Genomic DNA, 17,511 nt, shown 5'->3' on the forward strand with positions numbered 1-17,511 from the left:
CCAGTGAGTTTGCCTCTCACCTTGTGGTTGTAGCTCCATAACACATGTGAAGTTCGGATGAGTGACCCAGCCACCTGTAGGGCACTTCTTCACCAGGCATTTTATTCTTAGAGTTGCCTTTCTCTAACTCGGAGATTAGTAAGTTCTACATAATACACCCTCTTAGTAATAAGTAATCTTCATCGATAATACTTGCCTACATTTGTTCTGCCTTGTCTTAGAGCACTTATAGTAATAGTGGGTTCTTGGCATTTTGGACTGTTGCTCTTCTGGCTACTTTGAGACTGATTAATCTGGGATTTTGGACTTGTGAAAGAAATTGGATTCAGATATATAAGCTCAGTGAACCATCTGCATCCATCCCTCCTTGAGGTCTGTAGTAGATGTCATTTAAATATAAATCTGTTTAATATGAGAAACAGTGGAGTTTGCCAAGTATTATGACTTCTTTGATAATTATTAATTTTATGTTTTGCCTTCTTTGTTTTCTAGTCTCTTTCTCTGTTTTCAATCTTCTTATTCTTAAGTGGTGCTTTTCCCAGGACAGTCTTTTTGTTTTGCAGTAAGTGGGTTTTCTTGCTCAGAACAAGCCAAAGTTGGATCTTTTGAGTACTTTGAAACATGTGACTTAGTTACATTCCAAAGGATATAATTATTAATGGGAACAATGATATCAAACTTAGAAAATATCTGTACAGACTGTCCAGTTTTGTTTTATAAGCAGACTATCTTTTCCCTCAACTGTGAGGAACAGTGATGACTTAGAAGGCAACTGTTACTTGAAATACATACTGTTTTCACAGAGGGTACATATATAAATAAATTCCTTATACATCTTTCCCATTATTTATATAACAAATATCTCCCATCTTAACACAGTTAAGAATGGCCCACCAGCTCAAATAGTGGAAGATTTAAACAACAAAGCTAAATTATAAAGGCAAAGCAGTTATGTTAAAAAAAAAAGAATACTTTTCTAATGCTTGCTTCTTTCATGTCTACTCAGTTAGTCCTATTGAAGTGACTAGAATTCACTATCCAGTTAAGAGAGAGATATGTGCAGCATCTCATATGGCAACAGCACAATTTAACAGTACTAATTACTAATTACTGTGAATCTTAGAATCTGAATTAATCCATAATACCAAAAGTCACAGTATCTTATAGGGAAATTTTTTCTATTTTGTGAAATCACTTATCTTAAGTGGTAAGTAGCATACAGGCAAATCTGTGCCATTAAGTAAATATTAAGTACTTTTTGGTACTAGACGATGTGCTTGGAATTTGTATAACAAAATTGATTTTAGACGTAGTTTAGATGTGGCTTCCTATAGTACTTGAGAGTCCTAACCTTGGTTGGAGTCTGCATGTATTGTTTTTTAAAAGCCTGCACTTTTTACTGCATAGATAAAGGATCAAAAAGCAGCGGACAGAATTAACTGTACTAAGAAAATAACCCTATGAAGTAATAATAGAAGAACTAAAAGTAGCTGACTTTTTTGAATGCTTACTATGTGCCAGGCACAGTTCTGTGCTTCTTATTGATTAACTCTTCTAATCCTGTGACAATCCTATTAGGGTAGATACTGTTATTATTTTCACTTTAGAAAGGAAGAAACTGAGACACAGAGGTTGACCCTGGTAGTCTCATACAAGAGTTGACACTCTTAACAGATTATATTGCCTTTAATAGGTATAATTATACCACACTGTATAGATGAGGAAACTATGAGCCCAAGGGTCACACCATGGATAAATTACACAGCCAGTATTTATCAATCTGATCCCAAAGTCCAAACTAACTTTACTATATCTTGTTGATTGTTTAATGATAAAGGTTGGGATGAACTGGAATATGTAATAGCCAGTAACAGTACTACTTATAATGAACTGTTAATTCAAGAATATGTGGTTGGAAGATCTCTTCAAAAGATAATGCAGTTGATCTCTGAGCAGATGTTGAACGGTGAAAATTTTCTAGAGATATCGCCCACTGATTTCAAGAGTCACCCATTCAGTAGGTCTAGTGGCGAATGTGTGAATGAGTTACTACCAAGGCAGAAAATGAAAGCTAGCATTCCAGATATCTGTTGCTGTGTGACAGACTACCCAAACCTTCAGTGACTTAAAATAACTACTATTGTTTATCTCTCGTGATGTTGTGGATCAGAAATTCAGGACAGGTTCATCTAGGCAATTCTCTTGCTTCCTGTGGTGTGACGAGTCAGGTCACTTGATAGTATTCAGCAAGTGGTTGGACTGGTCTGGAGTGTCCAAGAAACCTCATCCACATGCCTGCCACCTTCGCAGGATGGTTCACCAAGCCTCCTCTCCCTCGCTGGTGTCTCAGCAACTCTCTATGTGGTCTCTCCATCAAGGTAGTCAGACTTATTCAGAATGGCAGCTCAGGCCTCCAAGAGGCTGGGTAGGAGGTGGCATCCTGTTAAAGGCCAGGGTCACCACCATACAGTATTGGTCAAAGAAGTCACTGGTCAGCCCAGATTCATGGGGACAGGAAATACCTTCCCACTTGATGGAAGGTTTGTCAAGGATTGGGGCCTGTCCTTAATCTGTTATAGGTAGCATTCATTTTTTTTATTGGTGTTGACTCTTCTCTGTTCATTCATTTAGGTCCATTTTTTGTGCCATAGACACCATTTATTATGTCTGGCATTGGCCGGTAAAGGAGCTAGAAGGAGAATGAGACACATACCTGCAACAGATTTCATTATCTACCTGCCTCTGAGTTTCATTTATCTTACAGCAAAATGTCCATTTTTTCTTTTGTTCCAACTTGTGAGCCTTTGTCCCGTTCTTTGTTTTGTGAAGCCACAGAAACTGTACATGCTGAGGGAATACTCCTGAGGGAGTAAAGAGCTTACTGTTACAGAACTTGAGATATCAGCTGTATTTTAAGTTTACAAGTAGTTGAAAACTCCTGTGGCATGGGAAATTTATATGGCTACTAAACCTCTTTCAACAGGACTTTCTGTTGAGTGGCTAGAAAGATCATATTCTTGAAATAATTGGAAGTTTTGCCTATGTATCCCAGTCCCATCGTCACTGCCACCCATCGGCACTGGCTCAGTTTTGTGCTAGGAGATGAGTAGGTTCGTCCCACTTTTATTACCTTTCATATAGGAAAATCCATGGCCCAATTTTACATTTTGTTAATCCTTTAAAGTTACCAGTTGCTGCCAACCTCTCTTATCTGAAATTACAGCTCATTGAAGTTTTGTCAGATTTAGAATTCTTTACTTTAACTCCTGCTGGCTAATAATAACTAGACACTAACTGCCATCACAAGAAATAAAGGGGGAGAATAAATCCTGCAACAAAATGATCATTCTCAAGTCCATACACTTTCTAAGAGAAGAAAGGTTTGGGATTATCCATCTATTCCTTGTGCAGTGGATGCCTGAAGAGTTAGCTATGAGGGGTTCTAGTTGGTCACCCCAATTATCATACAGTAAAGAGATCTCTGTCAGGCCTCAGGAATTGCAAATACAAGAGTAAAAGGAACACCCAGGGCTGAAGACTTAGTTTAGGGCTCTACAGAATGCTGGGAAGGGAAAGAGAAGACTATGGATAGGCTGGGATGGAATGCTTGGAGGCATTTAGGCATCAAGATTAATTCGATTTTATCATGCAAAGATTGGGGCAGATTTTAATGAAGAAAAATAAAGGAGCCTTAACATAATCTTTTTGATCCACATTTCCACTCAAAGTCTGCTCTTTGTGACAGAGAAAGCTTTTGAAGATTTCCAGGGAATGAAAACTCATGATAATCTATGGGAGGTGTCTCTCGGTCTGGATTTCCTAGCTCTCTGGGCCCCTCTCTAGGCTCTCGGTGACTCTTAAATTTGAAATCATCTGATGGTTAGATGAAACTCAGTACTGTGGTTTTGAGTTGCAAAAGAGGACAGAGAAGAAAGGGAATTTGTAGATTGACAAAATATTTGTTCTTTTTTTTTTTTTTTTTTTTAGCATCACAAGTCTAGACCATTTCAAGCCAATCACAACAACCTGAGTGAGTAGAAATTCCTTTAGGGTTTAGATTTCTGCTGGTAGCTGCATCTTAAAGCAGATATTTATGTCATGAGAAGGCAATCTATTGAGTTTCCCACAAGGTTACAGAATCCCAACTCTAGTGGTTCTTTAAGAACCACTGCAAAAACAGAATTACAACACAGAGAACAGAGCTTAATATGTGCTTCCTCTGAAAGCCACGATGCTGGAACAGGGGACGCTGAGTGTGACTGAAATCACCTCTAGAATGGCTGTCAGCCAGACAGTAGAGATTTTAGAATTTTTATGGTATTCGTAATATTTTTACAAAAATTATTTTAAATCATGTAACTTGAAGTTTTAAAAAAATGAGCCTGTTTTCTTTTTGGAAAACTGGCCCGATAAAAATAACACTAATATAATTCACTTGTATATGCATGTGCATTGAACACAGAGTGGTATACTAAAGAGAGTTCATGCAAATAACTTGTGGGAAGTTTGGCTATTTTCTTAATATCTTTTTTCATAAATGTATGTTTATAAATATTTACTCGTCCACTATGACCTTGGTAGCATTAGAAGCATTTTGTTAGTTGTATCATTGATTCTAAAAATCTCATTCTTGGCACAGTAGGCTATGAGAGCTTTTTGTTGCTTTGTTAGTATTTTGGCTAAGAAATGATTTCTCGCACTTTCTATTTATAAAGATGTTATAACACATTGCACCCACTTAGTGCAGCTATTCTTCAGAGATAAAGTTGTAGGTGCTAAAGTGAAATGTATGTTTAAAAGCCTGGCAAAGGAGGGACCTCAGAGTAACCGATTTGGCTTGCATCTGCCTGAGAAGAGCTGGGGTACAGTATAAAACTGAGACTGAAAGCAGCTGTTAGGATAAGCGTGCTGCTGCTGCACGTTGCAATATTGTTGTGAGTGGCCAGCTCCGTGTATGTGACTTCATGTGTGTATGTGAGAAAAAGGTGTCTGATGAAGGCAGATGAGTCAGTGTACACTACCTCCCATTAAAGACTGAGCATATTCCAAGGTTGCCCTGCAACCCCTTCGGCAGGAGGCTGGACTCCTCAGCCAGTGCCACCCCCCCATTCTCTCTTGTACTCACTTCAGCTCCTCTACCTCTGAGCACTTGGCTGAAGAAAGAGTGTAGCTTTCTGTAGCAAGCAAAGGAAAGCCAAACCCAAGATACAGAGGCTGCCGGATCCAGTTCTCCTTGTCAAGTTAGATGTTAATGTTTGTTTTGGTGCCCAGATCAAAGTGTCAGAACACTTGGAGTTAGTGCTTTTATCCGCTGGGTTCTATTTGGCAAGAGTAGTCAGTGGAAGTGGAGCCTTTCTGTTGTTTTCAAAGATGCACCCAACTCCTTTTAATGATGTGAAAAATGTATTTGAATCCTGCGTTGTTGTTGTTTTCAGTTGCCATTTGCAGTCCATTTTGGGGGGACTGGAATAAAAACCATATATTCCTGGTAATGAGCCTTCTGCCAATATCTTGACATGGAGGTGAGGATGACATGGATTTCTGGGTGGCCTGTTTTGCTTTTTTGTCACTTCAAAGAGTGATGTTCCTGTTTTTAATGCCGATACTGTTATAATAGTCAGGATGGCCTCGCTTGAATGTTGTGGGTGTCAGAAAATGTAGTTTAAGTAGTAAAATGCCACTAGGCAGGCCACCTAATCTGGAAGTCCAGCTGTAGCACTCAACTGACTGGCTGTTTGGGGCACTGGCACACTGAGCCACATCAGGTCACCTCCCCTTGGAACATCTGTTACAGCTGGGGAAGGACCACTGGCCCTTTAATAGGTACCCTGGAATGCTTCCGCCTTTTCTTTCTAATGCACTGGCTGGTCCTAATGTCTGATGAGGAGTGAAGATGAGACAGAGTGATCCACTTTCATATTTTGAGAGGTTGGCTTCTTTGTTTCAGGTACAAGCTAATAAATATTCATCTACCCAGTAACTGGGTAGGACAAGCGATGATACCAACAGTGTGAAATTCCAAATAATGAGACAAGCATTACTCATAGGTGACAACTGATGCAGAGTAACCTCTGCCTGAGTACAGTATGAATCCTGTAGATGAGGCAGTAAAATCAATGTGAATCTATTCACCACAGCTATTTTTTGTATAACTGTAAAATAATTGTCAGTGTATAAGCCAGGCTGATATCCTGGACTCAGGAATTAACTCCTTAGGAAAATTCTCACCTCTGGCTTGTCTTTTGTTTGTGCCCAGATTCTGTCCTAGGCCGGTCCCCAGCTGTTTTGCTATACCACATGCTTAAGGTAAAGTCAATAATTTACTGTTGATGGTGCAGCCAGTACAGCTAAAGTGATTTACTTAAAAACAGAACAAACACAACAGTGAGAAACGCCTAGATCTTTCCTTTGAGGCATGTTAAATCTGTGAATTGGGAGGAAGCATGGAGTCTTCCCTTTCTTCCCTGTGACTTGGGTGAACATTGGCCTTACTGCTTCCTAGTTCAGAGCCAGTTGACCTTGGCCCCTAGACCTCCCTCATCAGATACCTTTATTGGCTCTGAGTTTAAGCTTATGGTGGGTGGGCCAAGACTCAGGTGTTACAATAGATCGTCCATTTGTCCTCAGAGTCATTCTGGAGAGAGATGTTGCCATCCATTCCATTTCCTCTCTATACCAGATACAAAGGCTGCATAAGTAAACAAAGCATATTTTCAAAGTCTGGTCTCTAGAACCCACTTTACATAGGTGGTTTAGTGGAGGTTTCTCAGTTCTGCTACGAAAATAGAACCCTTGACCTTATTAAAAGAGCCAAGCCACGCCACCCAGGGGGACCTCTCTTTGTAAAGTAACTGAGAAGCATTGTTAAATCAGTGGAGAGGAAAGGCTCCTTTCTGGGGTGATGCATTCAGTTGTCTCTTAGCTGTCTTCTATGTGGGATTTTTATGTAAAGTGACTTTCATTTTTCCTTCTTTGTGAATGAAATGCACTAGCTAAGGCTTAAATGTTTCTGAATTTTATAAGAAATGTGAAATAGTCATTTTAGCATCTTTGTTCCAGGATGTCAAAGACCTAATCCAGTAATTCCCAAATGAGGTTTCATATTTTTCCTTCTTTCCACCCCAGGTAGTAAAGATACCTGCCATGGCAACTTCACACATGGTAATGGAAGGGGAGAACTGTTTGATTTCCCATAAAAAGTGAGAGCCACTGTTCTAACTAAGGAGCTACCCAGTGATTTTTAATTCATGAAAGAAATTTGTGTTTCAGAGCAGGTTCAGACATAGCGGACTCTCTCCTGAGAGAATTCTGGGCACCATAGAAATTCGTTCATATATTGCCTACAAATAACTGATCCTTTAAGTTTCAAATAGCTGGTATGTTTGAGAAGAAAAAGTGGGTCAAAAAGGAAAGACTGGTTCGTGCAGAGGACTGAATTAGCATCAGGCTATGAAATTTCATTACAGTAACATTAAGGCCTGGCTATTTGCTTAGCATGCAAATGCTGCAATGACACTTAGAGAAAATGCCTCCTATGCCTTAGAAAACATGTGAAGGCTTCCTGATACTGGGTGGAATTGGAAAGCGGCAGCCTTTGGGACTTGTATGCATCGGGAGAGTGGCCCACGGGTTCTCCTACTGAAGAGCATTGTGGAGTACTGTGAAATGTTGTTGGACTTTATGCAAATCATGCCGCACTGGATTTTAAGATTGGGAGTGGGGAGAGTGGAAGAGGATGGGGAAGTGATATATATATGAACTTGTACTAAATGTTAAGCAAGAAACGAAACATTCCCTATCAGGACTGTGAAGTTCTGTCAGGTTCTTCTGCCCTCCTGGGTCAGCTTGCTGATTCCTTTGAAACCTCTACGAAGTCCTTTTGGAAGCAGCTAACCAGAGGCTAGTCCGACCACAGTTTCATCACCTGCCCTATCCCTCTCCTCTCAACAAAAGAAAGACATTCCCAAACTCTAGGCAGAAGCAATGTGTTCTGTCCCAGCCACTCACTTCATCTGCTGTGGTCTGTGTTCACAGGTTGAGCCCGTTGCATTTTTTTTTTTTGTGATCTCATGGCAGACCTTAAAGAGAACTGCCGGTTCAGTCAGGAACCAAGAGCTCCCCTTTTCAGAAATCTGAAAATCAGAACTCTCAGTTTGGGGCAGTTCAGCATATGTGAGGAAAGGGGAAAGTACATTGGAAGAAGAGAGAAGACTGAGGGTTCAGACAGAAGAGTCATGTAGCCAAAACTCGGTTTCTGTCAGATGGCCGTGGTCTGAAAGAAATCTGTTCTCTATGGTGCTTATCCGGTGGGTGACACTGTCCCCACCCACTGTCCCTGGCATTGTGCCTTCCCACTGGTCACTGTGAAAAGCAGATCACACTGGACTCAGAGGCCAGACTCCAGGACAATTCCCCCTCATTTTGAGCCCACCACTTCTGCGTACAGCTAATAATGTAGCACTTAGTTCTCTTTGGAAAACTCTTGGGATTGTCCCCCAAGAAATAGTAAAGCGTTTAAAGGAAAATAGTCAGTGGTAGCTATCAAATAAGATTACAGGGAAGTGTCACTTCCTCTCGGCTGATACTGATTGATAGCAAGCTCCTACAATGCCCCCTCCGCCTAAGTTTTTAAAGGCTACCATAATATTTGTAAGCAACGAACTTATCTAACATTTTTTCACAACTTGTTAATCAAGGATTCATATGAAAACAGACAATCAGTTTCTAAAATGCTGTTATCCCTGAAAGGGAATGAGGTAGTTTTTAACTATAAGAACCTACCAGTCTGTTTTTTCCCTTTGAAAAAACTAACCCTTGCAGTTTGTGTCTTTCATCTGCAGCGATTACTCCAAGTCGCTTAAAGATGCCTCAGACAAGTCAGTGAGCCAGGCTAGCGCCCTTGCACCTCAGAGGGTGCCGGGCTGGTTTGCGCATCTTATTTCCTTAGAGAGTATTGATCTTTATTATGACCTTAATTATAAATACCTATATATAGGAATAGGATTTCCTCTCACCCCACCCTCTTTTAATCATTATCACTTAAGCGTAAACCACCCCCCCACACACACCCCTTTTACTGAATAAATGCACTTTAATTCCTAAGGAGAGTGGCTGTTTCCAGCCCTAAAGCCAGATTACTTCAGGAGGAGAGTTGAGGAGGGAGAACTCTTTTGTCAGACCCTGTGAAATTAACCAAATTCCTTAATGTAAACACACAAATAATAACATCCATTTTTAAGCCGCCCCCACCCCTAGCCAAAGGGAAAATGAAACAACCAAAATGGAAAAAATTCAAAATGCCTACTCTGATTTTAAAAGTTCACTGGGGAACCCAATATTAAGTTATTTTCTCAGCTACCAAACTATCAGAAACTTCTGGGTTGTTTTGTGGGAGGCTGAGATTTTTTTCATTAGAAAGTCAAGTGAAAATACAAAGGCTGTAAGATGAGTCTGACTTGTGTCATTTCTAAATCTCAGCCCTTAATTTGATAGGTGTGCTCAGTCTCTCCTCCTGTAGGTTCTGTCCTTCCCCTGATGACAAGCCAATCTTTCTTGGTGGGTTGCATGCCTCCTAGAGCCCAGGAGCCCTGTTGTGTCGGGGAGGGGGGAGGGCAGGAGGGTGGGCGGAGACTGGGGTTGGGGGCGGGAGATTCTGAGAAAGAGTGAAGAGATGGGTTTATATAAACATATTTAAAGCAGCTTAGCAAAAGCTTTCTCGTTGGACAGCTTTAAGAACAATGTGAATGAAATCTTAGCAACTTGGTTAGTAATCTGAAAAGTCTATTAATGTATACTTGAAAATCTGTATAAAGATACATTTTCCTCTTTATTTTAACACTGTGTAAAAGAACATTATGCATGTGAGTGGTTTGAGAATTAAATGGTTTAATACTCAGATTTGAGTCTCTGTTTTTCTGTACATAGAGATTAATGCGTTTTAAATTGGGGGATTTTTTTGTAAGGTGGGAATACCGAGATATCAAGCCCCCCTGCCCTTCCGGGATGCCTACCACCTTTCGGGATGATGCAGTCACATATCCTTCACTTCCTTTACCCAGATGTGTTCACTGGTAGCAAGTAAAAATCATCATTTTACCAAATGCCCAATAGCATGTCTAGCAGTTTCTCCCTCCCTTGTCTTTATTTCAGGTGGCAATGTCCATTCATACTGGTGAGATGGGAGTAATTGTGTTTATTTTTACCTCTGTTCACAAACCAAATAGGAGGAGGTGCAAGGAATGAGAACCCTCTAGTTCGCACAAGGGTTGGCTACTCTGCCCATGAAGATGATAGTGTTCAGAGCAGCTTCCCTTATGAGAACCAGGAAGGGCCTGTTGGCCTTGAAGATCACCCTGTTGGGGTTCAGCGAACGGCCAGCAATCACGATGGCGGTACTAGCTGCTGCTTCACTGCCTTCCTCATTCACCTGCAGGTCAAACAGGAAACAAACTGCTGCATTAGCTGCTCTGCTCTGCGTCTGTTCCTTAGATGCAGAGACCACACGCATACACACAGCCACTCCAAGCGCTATTTGCCATCCAGTGGGAAGTGCCTTTGGGTCAGCTGGGGTTCCGTCTGGAACCCCACTGTTCCTCATTCTTCCACCCAGTGAATATTGATGTAGGCATTTGGATTCATCCAAGCTTTTGGCTGGATCCTCAGATAATTGCTGAACCAGAAATCTGAATGGAGACAAGGTTATCACATTCCTGGCTGGCACATGATACATGGTATTTCAAGGGGATTATGTTGTACGCGATGCTAAAAGAAATTTTGACTCAAGATCAGAGCTCTACCGTTGAAATAGTTTCACTCTTGGAGCATCAGGCTCCCAGATATAAGTACCCCAAGCAGCCACTCAGGACCCAGGGCCTATGAAAAGAGGAGGACCCTCTGGCTGGAGGAGATGGCTTGGAGTAATAGACTGAAATAGACTTGTGTCATTTGAATTTGCTGATAAGCAGAAGCGCCACCAGTCTAGAGGGAGATGCCTTTGGAAATTTGTACTTGGGGACCCAGAATATCACTAAAACTGTCTGTGCCTCTTCATGATAGTCCTCTGCTGGCTCCTTTCCCTTAATGTTTGTGTCCCTGTTTCACCTGCTTCAGGAGAGACACAGGAAGGGAGGTGGGAACAATGAGACCCCAGGGCTTCAGGGCAGGGCTGTGTGGTAGCTGGCCTCCCAAGGAGGGGGCAGTTCAAGCATCTGCTAGCTATACTAGGACAGCCAGTGAAACAAGAACTCCAGAGTTACAAATCACAGGAGATACTGATGAACGAATAACAAAGCAGCATGGGAATAAAAAAGAAGAGAGAGCAAAGGGAGGTGTACTCACCTCAAGAAATGCCTTATGGAATGCGTCTGAGACGAAGAGGTCGTCCCGGCCTCCGGCAACAATACCTACAAGGAAGACCAGAGAAGGCTCTGTGACATGGGAGAAAGGAATCCAGATTCATTAAGAGGCCCTTTGGGGCTTTTTTGAAAAATAGGAAGCCATTCTGGACCCTCACTTAATGACACCCTCAAAATGCCATCATGGAAACAGTAAGAACATACGCAGGGCTTCTCAGCCTGGCTCTGTGCATTGAGTCTCATGCTTCAGTCCTTGGTGGGGTAAGTGGGGGTAAGGGAGCAGGGACTCTGTTCTTAAAGAAAAACTCACTCCATCTGGTAGGAATGTCTCTCTTTCCAGTCTGGCAACATTTTTGAGAGAGGGATTGGTTTTCAGACCTAGTTTAAAGATAGGCCATTAAAGGTCAATCCAGTTACCTAACTATGTAAGCTGAAAGGTTTGGCTGTGTCTGTCCAAGTGACCTTGAGGGAAACACATGAGCCCTTTGGAATAGCAGGTAAAGGGCTACCAGATGTCAGCTACCCCCATGTTGTGGGACCCAGATGTCCCCAGCTCTTCATCAGATCTATCTCTGCTCTGAATTTGATGCCTTTTCAAGTTCTTCTCTACCGGGTCTCATCTCTATCAGTGACAGACTCAAAGGGTTCCCGTGCCAGCTGGGCCAGCGGAGAACCAAGAGCTACCTCCCCCTTTTCCAGAAGAAAAAGCTGAGGCCTGGAGAGGAAAAGGGAGTTCCCTGCGTTCACAGTAGAACTGGATTAGACCCAGGTGTCCCACCTGTTCTCTTTTCTACTCTCCCTCCCACTCTTCCACCTTTGGTCAGACCCCCTTGGGGGCAGAGGAAGGAGAAAGTCTTTTCTCCACTAACCCGGGAGCTTGGATTTCTCCGGACTGAACAGGTCCACAAGGCCCATGTCCTGCAGCTTCTCCTTCACACTGAAGCTGTCCTCGATGCGGAAGCGGGGCATGTGGACCACTAGCATTGTCTCCGCCAGCTCATCCAGCCACTCCTGCAGCACCTCCGGGCTGAGCTCCTGCTCCACCTTGGCCAGGCTCTTCTCACGCTGGGGCAGGATGAGCACCATGGTGATGTCATCACCCTTGAAAGGCAACTCGAGCACCTGGGTGCCTTCTGCCACACGCCGATAGCGGAACTTGCCCTCCTGGTACATCATGGATGCCGAGCAAGACTGCCCATCGGCCTTGTAGAAAGGTTCTAACCTTGTGTTCTCAGGGCTGAACTTCGACTTCCATAGGCCCTGGAAGAAAACGCCAGGTGGAAGAATCACAAAACAAGAAGACCCGGAGGATACTGACATGCGCATATGCACATTTTGTTATGTTAACTTGTGCATATAATTATTAGGAAAAACAACTAGATGAATGATGACTATGTCAGAGTGTTTTCTTTCTGTGAACTTTCTGTATATTTCCCAGATTTTTAGCAATGATTGTCTATTTGATTTTATAACAAAAAAAGTAAAAACTAACACCAAGAAAAACCTACTGGCCTCTTCACAACTCTCTCCTTGAGTTTAAATCGAATTGCTTTCTTTCTCCCACCAGCCTCTTTCTCCAAGGCATTATCCAAAATGCGGGGCTCTGTCGGGTGAATACAGAACACACACACACACACACACACACACACACACACACACACACAAAATAACCCCAGGGGGTTATCCAGAAGCCCTGCCAGGCAGAGGGTGCATCCTGGCCAACTTCCTAGTCAGGGAGGAGATACAAGACACTCCTTTGAAGTGTAATGACCATCCCTGTTATCTTCTGGTTCTTTGATTTGGGGACAAGTCATTTAACTTAACTCTGAGCAGTGGGCCTTCATCTGTAACATTTGGAGGTGGTGATCACTAGTATTTGTAGGGAGTTCAATGTTCATCAGTGTGGAGGGCACTGCTCCAAGCATTTTACATGCATCAACTTAGTCCCCTCAGTTATGCAGTTATGGTACATCATTACCAGCATTTTACAGATGCAGAAATTGGGACAGAGAAATGTCACAGGTAGTGAGGCCACGTTCATGCAGTTGAGATTACAGAGTCTGGATTTATACTAAGTAACCTGAATGAGCAGTACAAGGTCACATTTGTGATGTTAGGAGGACCAGGAGGGCTAATTAATGGCAAAGTGTTCCCTAAACAGTCAAGGGCAATAGACCCTGTGGAAATGCAACCTACTTTACTCTTGGAGAGAAGGAAACCCCAGGCAACGGAGAGGTTGGCCACAGCAGTTGACTAGCTAAACCCCTGGGCTAAACCCCTGTGGAGGAGGGGGAGTACATATGGAGCACAACCCAGGATGGGCAAATGTGCCACAATTCTACCCACCTTCAACGGGTGACCCTCCTGATTCTGTCAGGAAGCTGTTTCTTCCCACCACCCACACCCCATCCTCCTCCCTAAACGTTATTAATTTGGAACAATCTTCAGAATTTCTGACTCTGGGAAAGATAAGGCCCTCGGCACCATCAAATCACAGGGCCTCTGCAAGTCTGAGGTCAGTTTACCAAGGTCACTTACCTTGAAGTAAATGGTGTTGACCAGCACCAGGACAGTGAGCTCGTTAATAGCATCCTGGGGAATGACGTCAGTGATACGTCCTTCGGTCTTATTGGATATCCACTGGTTGATGGTCACTCTGGATGGCTCTGGATTTTCCTAAGGAGAACAGGAAACAAACCTACCCACCTGTGCTATTCAACCATCTTCTCCATTTCCCCAGGCAGCATTTTATTTTATCCTTCATCCCTCTGTCCTTTCCCAGCATGTGGTTAAGCCATCCATCACTCTAACCCAGATTGGGGAAACCTCACCTATCTAGTACAGTGCCATGAACTCACAAGAGTCCAGGTTTCCAAAACATGTTCTTTGGGAAGCTAATGAGTGATGAGGGAGGCAGGTGGGGCAGGAGGGATATTCATATGGTCAAAAATGCCTAAGAAATGCTGTTTGAATTAAAGTCGATAGACTTTTTGACCGCAGGACTTCTCAGACACTTAATACCTCTGGTGCTTCATGAACCTCCAAGAGGAGAACATAACATGCACCACATGCCAATTTTGACCATGGTAACTTTAAAATATTGAATTAAATAAGGTCTCTGGTAGGACTGGCATCTCCAGGATAGCTTTGGGTATATATGTGAACTTGGTAGAGGCAATGAAGAATTTATTACTTGTACTACTTTTTTAGAGCTTCCACTACAATCCATAGACACCACTGACTTCTCAGGTTTCAAGCAAGAGTAAGTGTCCCAGGGGTTGTGACTTACAGTGCCCCTCCACCTGCCCCTGACTAGCATAGCAGTGTTAACTTGGATCCTGCTTCTCTATCTCAATCCCTTAGTGGAGAGGAAGAACTCTGAGGTCAGGCATAACATGTGTAACTCACCTTGAAGTCCAGGGGCTGGAGCTTGGCTCCATATACCACCTCACTGATGTCCTGGTAGGTTTCATTGAAAGTAAGGGATTTGTCTCCAAAGAGGCGATTGGCCGATACCAACTCAGAGGATTTGTTGGCTTTCCGATAGAGTCGGCAGTTCAGTTTGGCAAAGAAGAAGTGGATCTGGTCCGATGTTTTCTCGGAGATAGTATCAAACTTAAAAACCTGTAGAAGCCAAAAGAAAATGGTGGTGGGTTGGGTGGTGAGCATGGTGCTGTTGGTCCCTGACCAAGAGCCACCTCAGTTAGAGCTCCTTCAGGTATAGTGCCTGGCAGCGTAAATGCTCAGCTCCTGTTTTCTAAATGAACGCATGGATGAAAGAAGAATAAAGATAGGAAGGATAAAAGGAAGAAGAAACACAGAGAGACTGGGATACCACCTAAATCCTCCAAAGGGCTCTAGACCAAGACAGTAAGGAGCTGGGCAGAAGGGCCCTGGATTGTACCTCCATCAGCTCCTTGAGGGTGTTGTCACAGGCTCCCAGCTTGGTCATAGCAAAAGCTGTGGAGATACTCAGGGGCGACAGGAAAATGTTGTCATTTTCATTCTTGGAGTCCGCCAGATGCTGATAGAAGGCAGTGGCAAAGCGGGAATTGGCCTTGGACAGTTCCCAGACCCGCCGGTTGGTGGCCTCGGGGATCTTCTGGTCTGAGCCCTCCTCCTCAGGGGCCTTCTTCTCTGGGGTACGGTAAATGCACATGGGATTCACAGGGATGTCCCGCGGCTTGGCTGTGCAGATGTCCTCCACAGGGCTCCAGTGACAGGTCACACAGCCCCAGAGGCCAAGGAGCAGCAAGGAGAGAAGACACACACTCCTACAGGGGGACAGAAAGCTGAGTTAAGCTAGGCTGGATGACCCCCTATCCCACGGCCCATCACAGACGTGCCCCAGTAAAGCATAGGATGCCAAACCACCCGTTGGACCTTGGACTTTGTAAAATACAAGGGCCCAGGACAAGTCCAGTCCTGGATTCCCTACAAGTGGATAGTTCATGTTGAAATTGGAATCAACTACTGACGCAACTGATAGTTATTAAAAATAAAGAATGCTGAGCTTCCAGTGGTGAGATGGGATGTGCACGCATGAAAGATAGGCAGGCCCTAGCCGGCTTGGCTCAGTGGATAGAGCATCAGCCTGCGGACTTAAGGGTCCCAGGTTCGATTCCGGCCAAGGGCACATGCCTGGGTTGCGGGCTCGATCCCCAGTGGGGGGCATGCAGGAGGCAGCCAATCAATGATTCTTTCTCATCATTGATGCTTCTATCTCTCCCTCTCCCTTCCTCTCTGAAATCAATAAAGAAATATATTTTTTAAAAAAGAAAGAAAAATAGGCAGGAAACATTGGTGCCCAAGGAAGAGGGAGGGTAGCAGTGGGAGCCACTTACAGAGCTGTGTTGGGAATTTAACCTGGATGGAAAAGGAGTGGAAGGATTTTCACTGATACAGCAGAGAGGCTTCACTAACACATGAGGGATAAGAAGGAATGAGTGGGCAAGGGCACTCTACGTGCTAAAGACTCCCACATCCGTATCTCCAGCCCGTGTGTGCTGGATAACCCCACTTGGGTGCCCTACATATTCCTTAATGAAATGCGACCACACCCTTGCTTCTTCTTCTGTGTCCTCCAACTCAGCAGATGGGACCCTCGCACACCCTGTGATCCAATCCCGAAACCTGGGGGTCACCCTGATTCCTCCCTCCCACCCTCCTCATTTAGTCAGACCTAGATTCGATTAATTCTTCTCCTTGCTCTCTCATTACCTTAGTTCAGGCCTCATAATTGTCTGTTGCCTGGGATTCTTAATAGCTTCCAACATGGGTTCACTAAAGGTAAATGAAACTAATTTTTTTTAAAAAACGAGATCACAAAATTGGCAGATTAGAATTGGGACATCCAAGTAAGCAAACCCAGAGATGAACTCTCTTGTGTTTTATCGGTAAGACTGGCTGGGCCAGGGCTTCCTCTGACAGGCTTGAGTCCCTGGGTCTGGAAAAGGGAGTCTCTATGTGGTACCAGGTCTTCTCAGAAAAGACAGCTGGCAGGGCAGGAAAGATGTGTTAGGGAGGTCTACTGGGCAAGTGGGGGCTGGCGGGAAGCTGGGGGCCGCTGAGGGGTGCATGCTTGTGTGTGATCTGAGGCCAACTCCGTAGCTGTTTGCAGAACAGAGGCCCAGAATGGGAGAGGAGTGGAGGCGCTGAGGGAGGGAAGGGAGGTGAGGGGGGAGCAGAAAGAGAATCTTGCCATTCATCTTCCCTCTTGTTGCTTCTGTTCCCCATTTTGCCCCTCCACGACATTTGCAAACCCAAGTGGAGGCTGAGGGGGCCCTGGGAGCTCTGTTAAACACAAGGGAAAACCCAGATGGTTGAGCCACAGCCTCACGTCTGGCTTCCTCCAGCAACCAGATCAGGGAGGGAATGTGTGTGGTGTGGAGGGAGGAGAGAAAGGGCTGCGGCCCTTTCGTCAAAGGTCACCGAAATCTTGGAGAGGGGCATCCAAGCAGAAGGAAGAACCAAAAGGGAGTTAGGAGATCCTCACAGATTAAACTCGCAGGATTGTAGAGGCACGGCGGGCCCGGAGTTCCCCTCGGAGGGTCTCGGGACAGCTGTGAGGGCTGGGACTGGCACAGCGCCTTCAAGGGAAGGAAGAGGCCCCTTGGCTTCTTGGGCTAAGAACCCAAGGTGTGGCTTAGGGAAAAGC

At 44.0% G+C, this 17,511-nt stretch overlaps 1 protein-coding gene across 1 annotated transcript in view; it reads right to left on the minus strand.

Annotated features, from left to right (window-relative positions):
- SERPINC1 (serpin family C member 1) overlaps positions 1 to 17,511 on the minus strand; it is a 38,567-nt gene that overhangs the window by 16,578 nt on the left and 4,478 nt on the right. The window contains exons 4-9 of the mRNA XM_006088923.3: positions 15,259 to 15,628; positions 14,763 to 14,978; positions 13,893 to 14,030; positions 12,224 to 12,614; positions 11,338 to 11,402; positions 10,167 to 10,426 (exon numbers count right to left, since the gene is read on the minus strand). Coding sequence (XP_006088985.1) covers positions 10,250 to 10,426; positions 11,338 to 11,402; positions 12,224 to 12,614; positions 13,893 to 14,030; positions 14,763 to 14,978; positions 15,259 to 15,628 — 1,357 coding nt within the window. The 3' untranslated portion in view covers positions 10,167 to 10,249. Of the gene's footprint in view, positions 10,427 to 11,337; positions 11,403 to 12,223; positions 12,615 to 13,892; positions 14,031 to 14,762; positions 14,979 to 15,258; positions 15,629 to 17,511 lie in introns of the transcript that reaches the window.

This window comes from Myotis lucifugus, unplaced genomic scaffold, assembly GCF_000147115.1.
Source record: "Myotis lucifugus unplaced genomic scaffold, Myoluc2.0 scaffold_54, whole genome shotgun sequence".
NCBI classification, from domain to species: Eukaryota; Metazoa; Chordata; class Mammalia; order Chiroptera; family Vespertilionidae; genus Myotis; species Myotis lucifugus.